The sequence below is a fragment of the Saccopteryx leptura genome, chromosome 1 (assembly GCF_036850995.1).
Source record: "Saccopteryx leptura isolate mSacLep1 chromosome 1, mSacLep1_pri_phased_curated, whole genome shotgun sequence".
NCBI classification, from domain to species: Eukaryota; Metazoa; Chordata; class Mammalia; order Chiroptera; family Emballonuridae; genus Saccopteryx; species Saccopteryx leptura.
The window spans coordinates 62,595,730-62,609,338 of NC_089503.1; the positions used below are offsets into that span (position 1 = coordinate 62,595,730).

A 13,609-nucleotide genomic window follows, 5' to 3' on the forward strand; every position below is an offset into this window, starting at 1 on the left:
GCTGAAAATGGTACAGTTCTTGATTTCAAACAATATTACAAAGCTATAGTAATCAAAATAATATGATACTGGCAAAACAAAAACCCCAAAACCAGACATATAGATCAATGGAACAGAATGAGGAACCCAGATAAAAACCCATACATATATGGTCAATTAATTTATGACAAAATAGCCAAGAATATACAATGGGGAAAAGACAGTCTCTAATAAATGGTGTTGGGAAAACTGGACAGCCACATACAAAAAAATGAAACTGGACCACTATCTTATACTTTATACAAAAATCAACTCAAAATGGATTAAAAATTTGAACACAAAACCTGAAACTAAAGCTCTTGGAAGAAAACATAGGTGGTAAGCTCTTTGACATCAGTCTTGGCAATGATTTTTTGGATTAAACACAACAAGCAAAGGTAACAAAAGCAAAAATAAACTGAGACTACATAAAACAAAAATGCTCCTGTACATCAAATAAAACCATCCATAAACTTAAAGGCAACCCACCATATGTGAGAAAATATTTGCTAATTATATATCTGATTATATATTTTGGGTTAATATCCAAAATAAATTAAAAACTCATAAAACTCAAAAGAAAAAATAATCCAATTACAACATAAGCAGAGGATCTCAATAGACATTTTTCAAAAGAAGACACCCAAATGGCCAACAGGTACATGAAAAAGAGCTCAACATCATTAATTACCAGGGAAATGCAAATCAAAACCACAATGACAGGCCCTGGCCGGTTGGCTCAGTGGTAGAGCGTCGGCCTGGCATGTGGGGGACCCGGGTTCGATTCCCGGCCAGGGCACACAGGAGAAGCGCCCATTTGCTTCTCTACCCCCCCTCCTTCCTCTCTGTCTCTCTCTTCCCCTCCCGCAGCCAAGGCTCCATTGGAGCAAAGATGGCCCGGGCGCTGGGGATGGCTCCTTGGCCTCTGCCCCAGGCGCTAGAGTGGCTCTGGTCGCAACAGAGCGACGCCCCAGAGGGGCAGAGCATCGCCCCCTGATGGGCAGAGCGTCGCCCCTGGTGGGCGTGCCGGGTGGATCCTGGTCGGGCGCATGCGGGAGTCTGTCTGACTGTCTCTCCCCGTTTCCAGCTTCAGAAAAATACAAAAAAAAACAAAAACCCACAATGACATACCACCTCACATGTGCTAGAATGTTACTAGAAAAAAAAGAAATAACAAGTGTTGAGGATGTGGAGAAAGAAAACCCTTGCACATTGTTGGTGGGATTGTAAATTGGTGCAATCATTATGGAAAACAGTATGGAGGTTCCTCAAAAAATTAAAAATAGAACTACCACATAATCCAGCATTTCTGCTTCTGGGCATTTATCTAAAGGAAACAAAAACACTAACTTGAAAAAATACAGGTACTGTGAAACTTATTGCAGCATAATTTACAATGGCCTAGACCAGGGGTCCCCAAACTTTTTACACAGGGGGCCAGTTCACTGTCCCTCAGACCATTGGAGGTCTGGACTATAAAAAAAAACTATGAACAAATTCCTATGCACACTGCACATATCTTATTTTAAAGTAAAAAAACAAAATGAGAACAAATATATTTAAAATAAAGAACAAGTAAATTTAAATCAACAAACTGACCAGTATTTCAATGGGAACTATGGGCCTGCTTTTGGCTAATGAGATGGTCAATGTGCTCCTCTCACTGACCACCAATGAAAGAGGTGCCCCTTCTGGAATTGCGGCGAGGGCCGGATAAATGGCCTCAAGGGGCCGCATGCGACCCGCGGGCCGTAGTTTGGGGACCCCTGGCCTAGACACAGAAACAACCTAAGTGCCCATCAATGGGTAAATGGATAAAGAAAATTAAGTGTAGTCCCAGCTGAGTAGTTCAGTTGGTTAGAGTTTCACACCAATATACCAAGATTGTGGGTTAAATCCCGGGTCAGGGCACATACAAGAATCAACCAATGATGCATAAGTAAGTGAAACAAATTGATGTTTCTCTCTTTTTCACTTCTTTCCTTTCTCTCTTTCAAATCAATAAAAAATTTTTTAAAGAAAATTAAATGTATTATAGCATCTTCATGACATGAAATATTCTGAAATCATTTTAAATTCTGTTTATTAAGAGTTTGAATAATTAACCAAAATATTTGTAATTATTTTAAAGGAAAAGGAAAAGCAAAATTACAAAGATGGTGTAGACATGATATAAAAATAAGCACTGAAAAAATACTGGGAATGATGTCAGCAAGTGATTGTAACAATGTGTACATACAAGCATGTGCGCACACACATACAATGGATTCTTATTCAACCATAGAAAAGAATAAATTTCAGCCCTGGCCTGTTGGCTTAGCAATAGAGCGTCAGCCTGGCATTCCAGGTTCGATTCCTGGCCAGGGCACACAGAAGAAGCACCCATCTGCTTCTCTCCCCTCTCCCTTCTCCTCCCTCTCTTTCTCTTTCCCTCTCACAGCCAAGGCTCCATTGGAACAAAAGTTGGCCCAGGCACTGAGGACTGCTCCATGGCCTCCGCCTCAGGCCCTAGAATGGCTCCGGTTGCAGTGGAGTGACGCCCCAGATGGGCAGATCATTGACCCCTGGTGGGCATGCCGCGTGGATCCTGGTCAGGCCCATGCGGGAGTCTGTCTCTGCCTCCTTGCTTCTAACTTTGGAAAAATACAAAAATAAATAAATAAATAAATTTCTGTCATTTGCAACAACATGGATAGAACCTGAAGGCATTATGTAAAATAAAACAGATCAGGCAGAGAAAGACAAATATTGTATAATCTCATTTCTATGTAGAACCTAAGAAAACCAAACTAATAAAAACAGAAAATAGATTGGTGGTTGCTAGAGACAGAGGCTAAGTGATAGACAAAATAGATAAAGGCAGAAAAAAAGGTACACGCTTTCAGTTATTTATTTTATAAGTCATGGAAATATAAGTTCAACATGGTGATTATAGTTATTAATATATTATACACTTGAAAGTAGCTAAGAGCAGATCTTAAAAGTTTTCATCACAAGCCCTGGCCGGTTGGCTCAGTGGTAGAGCGTCGGCCTGGCGTGCAGAAGTCCCGGGTTCAATTCCCAGCCAGGGCACACAGGAGAAGCGCCCATCTGCTTCTCCACCCCTCCCCCTCTCCTTCCTCTCTGTCTCTCTCTTCCCCTCCCGCAGCGAGGCTCCATTGGAGCAAAGATGGCCCGGGCGCTGGGGATGGCTCCTTGGCCTCTGCCCCAGGTGCTGGAGTGGCTCTGGTCGCAAAAAGACCAACGCCCCGGAGGGGCAGAGCATCGCCCCCTGGTGGGCGTGCCGGGTGGATCCCGGTCGGGCGCATGCGGGAATCTGTCTGACTGTCTCTCCCCATTTCCAGCTTCAGAAAAATACAAAAAAAAAAAAAAAGTTTTCATCACAAAAAAAAAATTGTAACGAAATTGTGTAATGATAAATGTTACCTGGATGTTTTGTGATGATCATTTTACAAAATATATGCAAATATCAAATCATTATCTTGTACACCTGAAACTAATATAATATTATATGCCAGTTATATCTTAATGAAAAAATTTTCAACTGGGGGAAATTTTTATAAATATAAATAAATGAAAAATGTTTTATTTCAAGTGTTATAGAATAAGAACTGACTCATAAATAAAGAATACATATTAACTGATAATACTTACTAAAGCCTGACCAGGTGATGGTGCAGTGGATAGAGTGTCAACCTGGGACACTGAGAACCCAGGTTCGAAACCCCAAGGTCACCTGCTTAAGCACACGCTCACCAGTTTGAACACGGGGTTGCTGGCTTAAGCATGGGGTCATGGGCATGACCCCATGGTCACTGGCTTGAGCCCAAAGTTCGCTCACTTGAAGCCCAAGGTTGCTGGCTTGAGCAAGGGTCACTGGCTCAGCTGGAGCCCCCCGGTCAAGGCACGTATGAGAAAGCAATCAATGAACAACTAAGGTGCCGCAACAACAAACTGATGCTTCTCATCTCTTTCCCTTCCTATCTGTTTGTGCCTGTCTGTCTCTCTCTCTCACTTGCTTTAAAAAAAAAAAACTTACTAAAGATTTATTAAAAATAAATGGGCAAAGGGAAGAAAAACTAAAGAGAAAATAAATTAGTTAAGGAAACTAGTCATTGAAAATGATAAAATTTTAATTTTAACAAACTCTACCCTGAAAATTAAAAATTTTCAAAATTAGAATAAATAATGCTGTCAATAGAAGCTTAAAATAGAGGTGACGTCACGGAAATGGCGCCGTGAGCAGCGCGTCCGACAGATCTCCCCAAAATCACAACAAATTTATCAACTAGAAACAGGAAAATTTATCTTCGGAGCAAACTGAAAGCAATAGGACTGTTATCACTCGAATCTGAGAGACGAGGGTGTGGAGGAAGCTACCCCAGGGACGTTCATTCAAGCCGCGAGAAAGTGCGCCTGTGGTAAGTCATCCCGCACTCGGAAGCTGCCGCCGGCCGCTGCCAGCCGCCACCGCCGCCAGCCCGGGTCGGTTGCAGAACGAGCGGCGAGCAGCTGCTGGCGCGCTCCCGGTCTGGTTGCAGACCGAGCATTGCAGACCGAGCACCGCTAATGTTCCCAGCGGCCCGCGCACGGGGAGCGGGAGAGGCCCCAGGGCGGTATTCCCTACTTGGGAGATTCTCTCCGCGGGCGGGGCACCTCACCCAGCCATTCAAGCTAACAATCAAGCGTTGGGGGAGGGGCGCGCGCAGGCAGCCTGAAATACCTTTGGGAGCACAGCTGCGACCCAATTACTAAAATTAACTTAACCCATGAAATCTGCGCACCCTCGGTTCTAATTGATAAGATCTCTCTCAGTTCACTGACCCAAGACAAGAGGCGTGATATTTTTTGGTGCCTCTCGCTAAAGGGGCGGGGGCAACTTCTGATTGATAGAGCCTCCATATTCAGGGATAAACGCTAACAAGAAGGACTTGGCAGATAATAAGATCTATAGCACACTAGTCGCAAGCAGAGACTAGTGCCTCTTCTTACCGGCCAAAACAGGCTACAAAGTGTGGAAAGCCTGGGTTGAGAGGTCCAACGGAATGCTAGGCGCTGAACAATCACCTTGACAACAATTGACTCCCACCCCCGCCTGATTACACTGGAGGCCCTGACTGTCAGAGCCCTTCCCAGAGCCTTGCACTGAGTGGGGATAGAGTGGGGATTTCCCAGCTCTTTGAGCCTCTTACTCCCCAGGCAGAAGCAGTGGCAGCCTTGTGGCTGGATCGCCAGGCTGCTGGTTCAGGAAGGGGGGACTGGGAGAGAGAATCCACGAAGGCGAACTCTCTCGTCGGTAGACCCTGCAGACGCCGGCAGGCCTTGACTACCAGCAAGACTAAAGCCAATTGTGTGACATTGCCGTAGAACCCCATCAATTGCAAGTCCCTGCCTGGGTGTGGCGCAGGGGCAGGGCCTGGGGTGCAGAGTCGCCGACCGGGAAGAGGGAGAGAGGAGAAGGAGGAAGAGGTTGACATCTCAAAATCAGGAAAAATCCACAGACTTTGCAGCTTGTTCCACTGTTTGTTTGTTTTTGTTTTTTTTTTTTGTTGTTGTTTTTTTTTGTTGTGGTTGTTGTTTGTTCCTTCTATCTTATTGCCTTTATTTCCTCCACCTCAGTCCTTCTATTCTCTGCCCATCTTATGCTTCCCTTTTCTTGAACTACACTACCCATAAGTGTTACATTTTATTTCTCTTCTTCATCCTCACCCTCCTTTGGGGTTATACTCCAGGACACTTAATTCTCACTCTCTCCTCTTTTGTTTTTTTTTTTTGCCTTATTTTGTTTTTTTCTCTTCCTTTTTTATTTCTTCCTTCGTTTTTCTCTTTTTCTTATTTTTTCCTTTCTATTCGTTTTTTCTTTTCTTGTTTTACTTTCCTCCCATTTAATCCTCAATCACGAACAAATTAGTTAATTTGGGACTGAAGGTTTTTTTTTGGCTTTGTTTTTCTTTTTCGGTTTTGTTTTTGTTTTTTTCTGGTTGGTTTGTTTTTGTGGCATTTTGGGTCCTCCCAACCCAAGGTCTCCATTGTATTTGGTCTTTGTTCCACTTAATACAACGTATTTTTACTTATTATTTTTATTTTTTCTTCTTGATTATTCCTTTTTTTGTCCTTTTTTCTGGTTCCCTCTTGTCCCTCTCATTATATCTCTTGGTTGACCGTCACCCGCAGGCAGATCAACTTATGCTTGTCTAAGATTTTCTTCCTTTTTTTTTTTTTTTTTTTTTATTTATTTTTTTATTTTTTGCTCCCTTGAACTCTACACCGCAAACCAGGCCCTCCATTATAGGCACGATATTTCCCTGAGGAGGGGAGAGGAGGGAAGGAGAACAAAGAAAAAAAAAAAGGGGGAAATAATAAATTATTACTGCTTTTTTTGTGGGGTGTTTTACCCTTTGTTTTTTGTTTTTTTTTTTGTTTTTTTTTGTTTTTTTTGTTTTTTTGTTTTTTTTTTTTTTTGTTTTGTTTTTTACTTTTTACTCTTTATTAATTCTAATTAGTGCTATCAACAAGACCACCCTCAGATGCCAATAAGAAAGAGGAAATCGAATATTATGGATACAAAAGAAAGAGAGGTAACACAAATAGATGTGGAAAAATCTATGGAGAAAAGACTTAACATATTGGAAGCCTTGGAGCTAAATGACAGAGAATTTAAAATAGAAATCTTAAAAATACTCAGAGATATACAAGAAAACACGGAAAGGCAATATAGGGAGATCAGAAAACAACTCAATGAACACAAAGAATATATTACCAAGGAAATTGAAACTATAAAAACAAATCAAACAGAAATGAAAAACTCAATTCACGAGCTGAAAAACGAGGTAACAAGCTTAGCTAGCAGAACAACCCAGATTGAAGATAGGATTAGTGAAATAGAAGACAAACAACTTGAGGCACAACAGAGAGAAGAAAGAGACTCAAAAATAATAAAAAATGAGAAAGCCCTACAGGAATTATCTGACTCCATCAGAAAGAATAACATAAGAATAATAGGTATATCAGAGGGAGAAGAGAAAGAAAATGGAATGGAGAATATACTCAAACAAATAATAGACGAGAACTTCCCAAGCCTGTGGAAAGAACTAAAGCCTCAAATTCAAGAAGCAAACAGAACACCGAGTTTTCTTAACCCCAACAAACCCACTCCAAGGCACATCATAATAAAGATGACACAAACCAATGACAAAGAAAAAATTCTCAAGGCAGCCAGGGAAAAGAAGAGTACAACATATAAAGGAAGGCCTATTAGATTATCATCAGATTTCTCAGCAGAAACTCTACAAGCTAGAAGAGAGTGGACCCCAATATTTAAAGCCCTGAAAGAGAGGAACTTTCAGCCAAGAATACTATACCCATCAAAGCTATCCTTCAAGTATGAAGGAGATATAAAAACATTCACAAATACAGAAAAGATGAGAGAATTTATCACGAGAAAGCCCCCACTCCAGGAAATACTAAAGGGGGTTTTCCAACCAGATTCAAAGAACAAAAGAAAACAACACCACAAGTAACAGCTCCACCAAGAACACAATAAAACCAAACTTAAACTGTGACAACAAAGAAAAAAAAAAGGGGGGGAGAGAATGGAGATTAACAGTAGCAAAGGACGATGAAGTGCAGAAATACTTATAAGATAGGGTACTACAATGAATATGGTAGGTACCCTTTTCATTACTTAATGGTAACCACCCTAGAAAAAACCACCACAAAAACACATGACTTAAAAAAGGTAGCAACAGAGGAAAGAAGTATGGAACACAAACAAACAGAAACAAATGATAGAAAAACAAAAGAGAAGAATCAAACTAGATACAAAACTAACAGAAAGCAATTTATAAAATGGCAGTAGGGAACCCACAAGTGTCAATAATTACACTAAATGTAAATGGATTAAACTTACCAATAAAAAGACACAGAGTAGCAGAATGGATTAAAAAAGAAAATCCAACTATATGCTGCCTACAAGAAACACATCTAAGCAACAAGGATAAAAACAAATTCAAAGTGAAAGGCTGGAAAACAATACTCCAAGCAAACAACACCCAAAAAAAAGCAGGTGTAGCAATACTCATATCTGATAATGCTGACTACAAGACAGAAAAAGTACTCAAAGACAAAAATGGTCACTTCATAATGATTAAGGGGACACTGAATCAAGAAGACATAACAATCCTTAATATATATGCACCAAACCAAGGAGCACCAAAATATATAAGACAGCTACTTATTGACCTTAAAACAAAAACTAACAAAAATACAATCATACTTGGAGACCTCAATACTCCGCTGACGGCTCTAGATCGGTCATCCAAACAGAGAATCAATAAAGATATAGTGGCCTTGAACGAAATACTAGAACACCTGGATATGATAGACATCTACAGGACACTTCATCCCAAAGCGACAGAGTATACATTTTTCTCTAGTGTACATGGAACATTCTCAAGAATTGACCATATGTTGGGCCACAAAGACAATATCAGCAAATTTAGAAAAATTGAAATTGTACCAAGCATATTTTCTGATCATAAAGCCTTGAAACTAGAATTCAACTGTAAAAAAGAGGGGGAAAAACCCACAAAAATGTGGAAACTAAACAACATACTTCTAAAAAATGAATGGGTCAAAGAAGAAATAAGCGCAGAGATCAAAAGATACATACAGACAAATGAAAATGAAAATACGACATATCAGAATCTCTGGGATGCAGCAAAAGCAGTAATAAGAGGAAAGTTCATATCACTTCAGGTCTATATGAACAAACAAGAGAGAGCCGAAGTAAACCACTTAATTTCACACCTTAAGGAACTAGAAAAAGAAGAACAAAGACAACCCAAAACCAGCCGAAGAAAGGAGATAATAAAAATCAGAGCAGAAATAAATGAAATAGAGAACAGAAAAACTATAGAAAAAATCAATAAAACAAGGAGCTGGTTCTTTGAAAAGATCAACAAAATTGACAAACCCTTAGCAAGACTTACCAAGGAAAAAAGGCAAAGGACTCAAATAAATAAAATCCAAAATGAAAGAGGAGAGATCACCACAGACATCATAGATATACAAAGAATTATTGTAGAATACTATGAAAAATTATATGCCACCAAATACAACAATCTAGAAGAAATGGATAAATTCCTAGAACAATACAACCTTCCTAGACTGAGTCAAGAAGAAGCAGAAAGCCTAAACAGACCAATCAGCAGGGAGGAAATAGAAAAAACTATTAAAAACCTCCCCAAAAATAAAAGTCCAGGCCCAGACGGTTATACTAGTGAATTCTATCAAACATTCAAAGAAGACTTGGTTCCTATTCTACTCAAAGTCTTCCAAAAAATTGAAGAAGAAGCAATACTTCCAAACACATTTTATGAGGCCAACATAACCCTCATACCAAAACCTGGCAAGGATGGCACAAAGAAAGAAAACTACAGACCAATATCTCTAATGAATACAGATGCTAAAATTCTAAACAAAATACTGGCAAACCGAATACAACAACATATTAAAAAAATAATACATCATGATCAAGTGGGATTCATCCCAGAATCTCAAGGATGGTTCAACATATGCAAAACGGTTAACGTAATACACCATATCAACAAAACAAAGAACAAAAACCACATGATCTTATCAATAGATGCAGAAAAGGCTTTTGATAAAATACAACACAATTTTATGTTTAAGACTCTCAACAAAATGGGTATAGAAGGAAAATATCTCAACATGATAAAGGCCATATATGATAAACCATCAGCCAACATCATTTTAAACGGCAAAAAACTGAGGACTTTCTACCTTAAATCAGGAACAAGACAGGGTTGTCCACTCTCTCCACTCTTATTTAACGTGGTGCTAGAAGTTCTGGCCAGAGCAATCAGACAAGACAAAGAAATAAAAGGCATCCATATTGGAAAAGAAGAAGTAAAGGTATCACTTTTTGCTGATGATATGATCCTATACATCGAAAACCCAAAGGACTCTACAAAAAGATTATTAGAAACAATAAACCAATACAGTAAGGTCGCAGGATACAAAATTAACATACAGAAGTCCATAGCCTTTCTCTATGCCAACAATGAAATATTAGAAAACGAACTCAAAAAAATAATCCCCTTCACGATTGCAACAAAAAAAATAAAATACCTAGGAATAAACATAACAAAGAATGTAAAGGACCTATATAATGAAAATTACAAAGCATTGTTAAGGGAAATTGAAAAAGATACAATGAGATGGAAAAATATTCCTTGTTCTTGGATAGGAAGAATAAATATAATCAAAATGGCCATATTACCCAAAGCAATATACAAATTTAATGCAATTCCCATCAAAATCCCTATGAGATTTTTTAAAGAAATGGAACAAAAAATCATCAGATTTATATGGAACTATAAAAAACCCCGAATAGCCAAAACAATCCTAAGGAAAAAGAATGAAGCTGGGGGCATTACAATACCTGACTTTAAACTATATTATAGGGCCACAATAATCAAAACAGCATGGTATTGGCAGAAAAATAGACACTCAGACCAATGGAACAGAATAGAAAGCCCAGAAATAAAACCACATATATATGGTCAAATAATCTTTGATAAAGGGGCCAACAACACACAATGGAGAAAAGAAAGCCTCTTCAACAAATGGTGTTGGGAAAACTGGAAAGCCACATGCAAAAGAATGAAACTCGACTACAGCCTGTCCCCGTGTACTAAAATTAATTCAAAATGGATCAAAGACCTAAATATAAGACCTGAAACAATAAAGTACATAGAAGAAGACATAGGTACTAAACTCATGGACCTGGGTTTTAAAGAACATTTTATGAACTTGACTCCAATGGCAAGAGAAGTGAAGGCAAAGATAAATGAATGGGACTACATCAGAATAAAAAGTTTTTGCTCAGCAAGAGAAACTGATATAAAAATAAACAGACAGCCAACTAAATGGGAAATGATATTTTCAAACAACAGCTCAGATAAGGGCCTAATTTCCAAAATTTACAAAGAACTCATAAAACTCAACAACAAACAAACAAACAATCCAATAAAAAAATGGGAAGAAGACATGAATAGACACTTCTCCCAGGAAGAGATACAAATGGCCAACAGATATATGAAAAAATGCTCAGCTTCATTAGTTATTAGGGAAATGCAAATCAAAACTACAATGAGATACCACCTCACCCCTGTTCGATTAGCTATGATCAACAAGACGGGTAATAGCAAATGTTGGAGAGGCTGTGGAGAAAAAGGAACCCTCATTCACTGTTGGTGGGACTGTAAAGTAGTACAACCATTATGGAGGAAAGTATGGTGGTTCCTCAAAAAACTGCAAATAGAACTACCTTATGACCCAGCAATCCCTCTACTGGGTATATACCCCAAAACCTCAGAAACATTGATACGTGAAGACACATGTAGCCCCATGTTCATTGCAGCACTGTTCACAGTGGCCAAGACATGGAAACAACCAAAAAGCCCTTCAATAGAAGACTGGATAAAGAAGATGTGGCACATATACACTATGGAATACTACTCAGCCATAAGAAACGATGACATCAGATCATTTACAGAAAAATGATGGGATCTTGATAACATTATAAGGAGTGAAATAAGTAAATCAGAAAAAAACAAGAACTACATGATTCCATACATTGGTGGAACATAAAAATGAGACTAAGAGACATGGACAAGAGTGTGGTGGTTACCAGGGGTGGGGGGAGGGAGGACAGGGGGAGAGTTAGGGGGAGGGGGAGGGGCACAGAGAACTAGATAGAGGGTGGCGAAGGACAATCTGACTTTGGGCGAGGGGTATGCAACATAATTTAATGACAAAATAACCTAGACATGTTTTCTTTGAATATATGTACCCTGATTTATTAATGTCATCCCATTACCATTAATAAAAATTTATTTAAAAAAAAAAAAAAAAAAAAAAAAGAAGCTTAAAATAAAAACCCTCATATACTTCTATTGTGAACAAACATCGCTACAACTTTTTGAGAAAGTACTTTGGCAACAGACATAATGACTTTTATGACTTTTTAGTCTTCTTAACTCAATAATGCCACTTGTGGGAAACTATTCTAAGAGTTTTAGTCAGAATAGAAATTTTTTCCTGCACTCTTATTTTATGAAAACAAGAAAATTGGAAACATTCATAATGCCTAACAATAAAAAGTGATTAAGTGTATTCTAGCATCTTCATGTCATGAAATATTTTGAAATTATTTTAAGTGCTGTTCATTAAGAGTTTTAATGATTCACCAAAATGTCTATAATTATTTCAAGTGAAATGGAAAAGCAAAATTACATATACAACATGAACATATTAATATAAAATAAACATAGGAAAAAGGGCAGAGAATGAAGTCAACAAATGGCTGTCACTATGAATTAAGACTAAGTGAATTTTATATTTTCTGATTTTCTGGACTTTTTACATTTAAAATAACAAACTGCTTTTCATTTCTGTAAAGGGAAAATAAACTATATTCCATTTAAAAAGCCTCATACTCAAATAAGCACCTTTCATCCCTACATACTAAATAACAACAATCAGAGAAACTGGAAGGGCTGGGTGTAGTCCAGGAGTAGGAGTACGGTCGTGAAAAGGTGCTGATAAAGAATACCCATTCTGATTCAGAGTCCTAGGAAGCCTCCTAAAGAAGAAAAAAAAAAAAGAAGCAGAGGATAGAAGTGAGACAGACACATTGGGGGTTCATGCCTAGAGACCATAAAGACCAACCAGTATAGGCATCAGTTATACAGACAAAAAGATTGAGGAACAAGGTGTCAGGGAGTCATCAAAATAAAAGGACTGCAAGCATTGGAAGCACAGAGAAACTTCCTACTGAGCCTATTCTCACTTTCTAAATGTGAGAATAAGTAAGCACAGGTGAATGGGAAGTATACTAGGTGAGGGTGCCCAGAATCCTTACCCCACCCCAGGGTCACACCTCTCATTCACCAAGTTTGGAAAGCCCAATTTTGTTCACCTTCCCTCTTATGCCATGGGATCATTTCAACCTGAGGTAGGATCCAGCTGACTTTCAGACCAAAAACCCCTTTCACAAATAAAATATAAAACGTGAAACTCACCAGTCAAAGTCAGGGTATTCATTTGAGGCTTCTATCCACAGGAACAGCAAAATTACAGACATGCAAAATGCAATAAGCAAAAATAGGGAAAATAACCCCTCTGTCTGGGAAGAAAAAAAAGGAAGTTGAATTTAGCTCCATTTATCCACGTTACCTCAGCAATATCTGTATATAGTTGTCAAAGGTCTGCAGAGTTACAGTGCCGTGCATTACTTTCCACAAGCTGCAGTGAACCTGTATTCTTTTGATCCCTGTGGAATTTTGTATAAGCCTATTATAGCATTTAGTACACTGACGTGAGATGCGTTTATATGTTTGTACCTGTTGTGACAGTTTCTACTCCGAGAAAAAGAAATTTCTGTTACACATCTCTGTACTGTCAATATCTAATATAGCTCCTTAAATGCAGCTGGTTCTCAACAATTATCTGATTAATTCATCCACCTCTCCATCTTCCAAATGTTTGTTCAATGACTCATTCA

At 38.7% G+C, this 13,609-nt stretch overlaps 1 protein-coding gene across 1 annotated transcript in view; it reads right to left on the minus strand.

Annotated features, from left to right (window-relative positions):
• The window catches only part of LOC136389687 (glycerophosphodiester phosphodiesterase domain-containing protein 4-like), a 146,364-nt gene that overhangs the window by 95,946 nt on the left and 36,809 nt on the right, over positions 1-13,609 (minus strand). Inside the window, exon 3 of the mRNA XM_066361496.1 lies at positions 13,128-13,231. Within this exon, the coding sequence (XP_066217593.1) occupies positions 13,128-13,231 (104 nt within the window). The remainder of the gene's footprint in view (positions 1-13,127; positions 13,232-13,609) is intronic.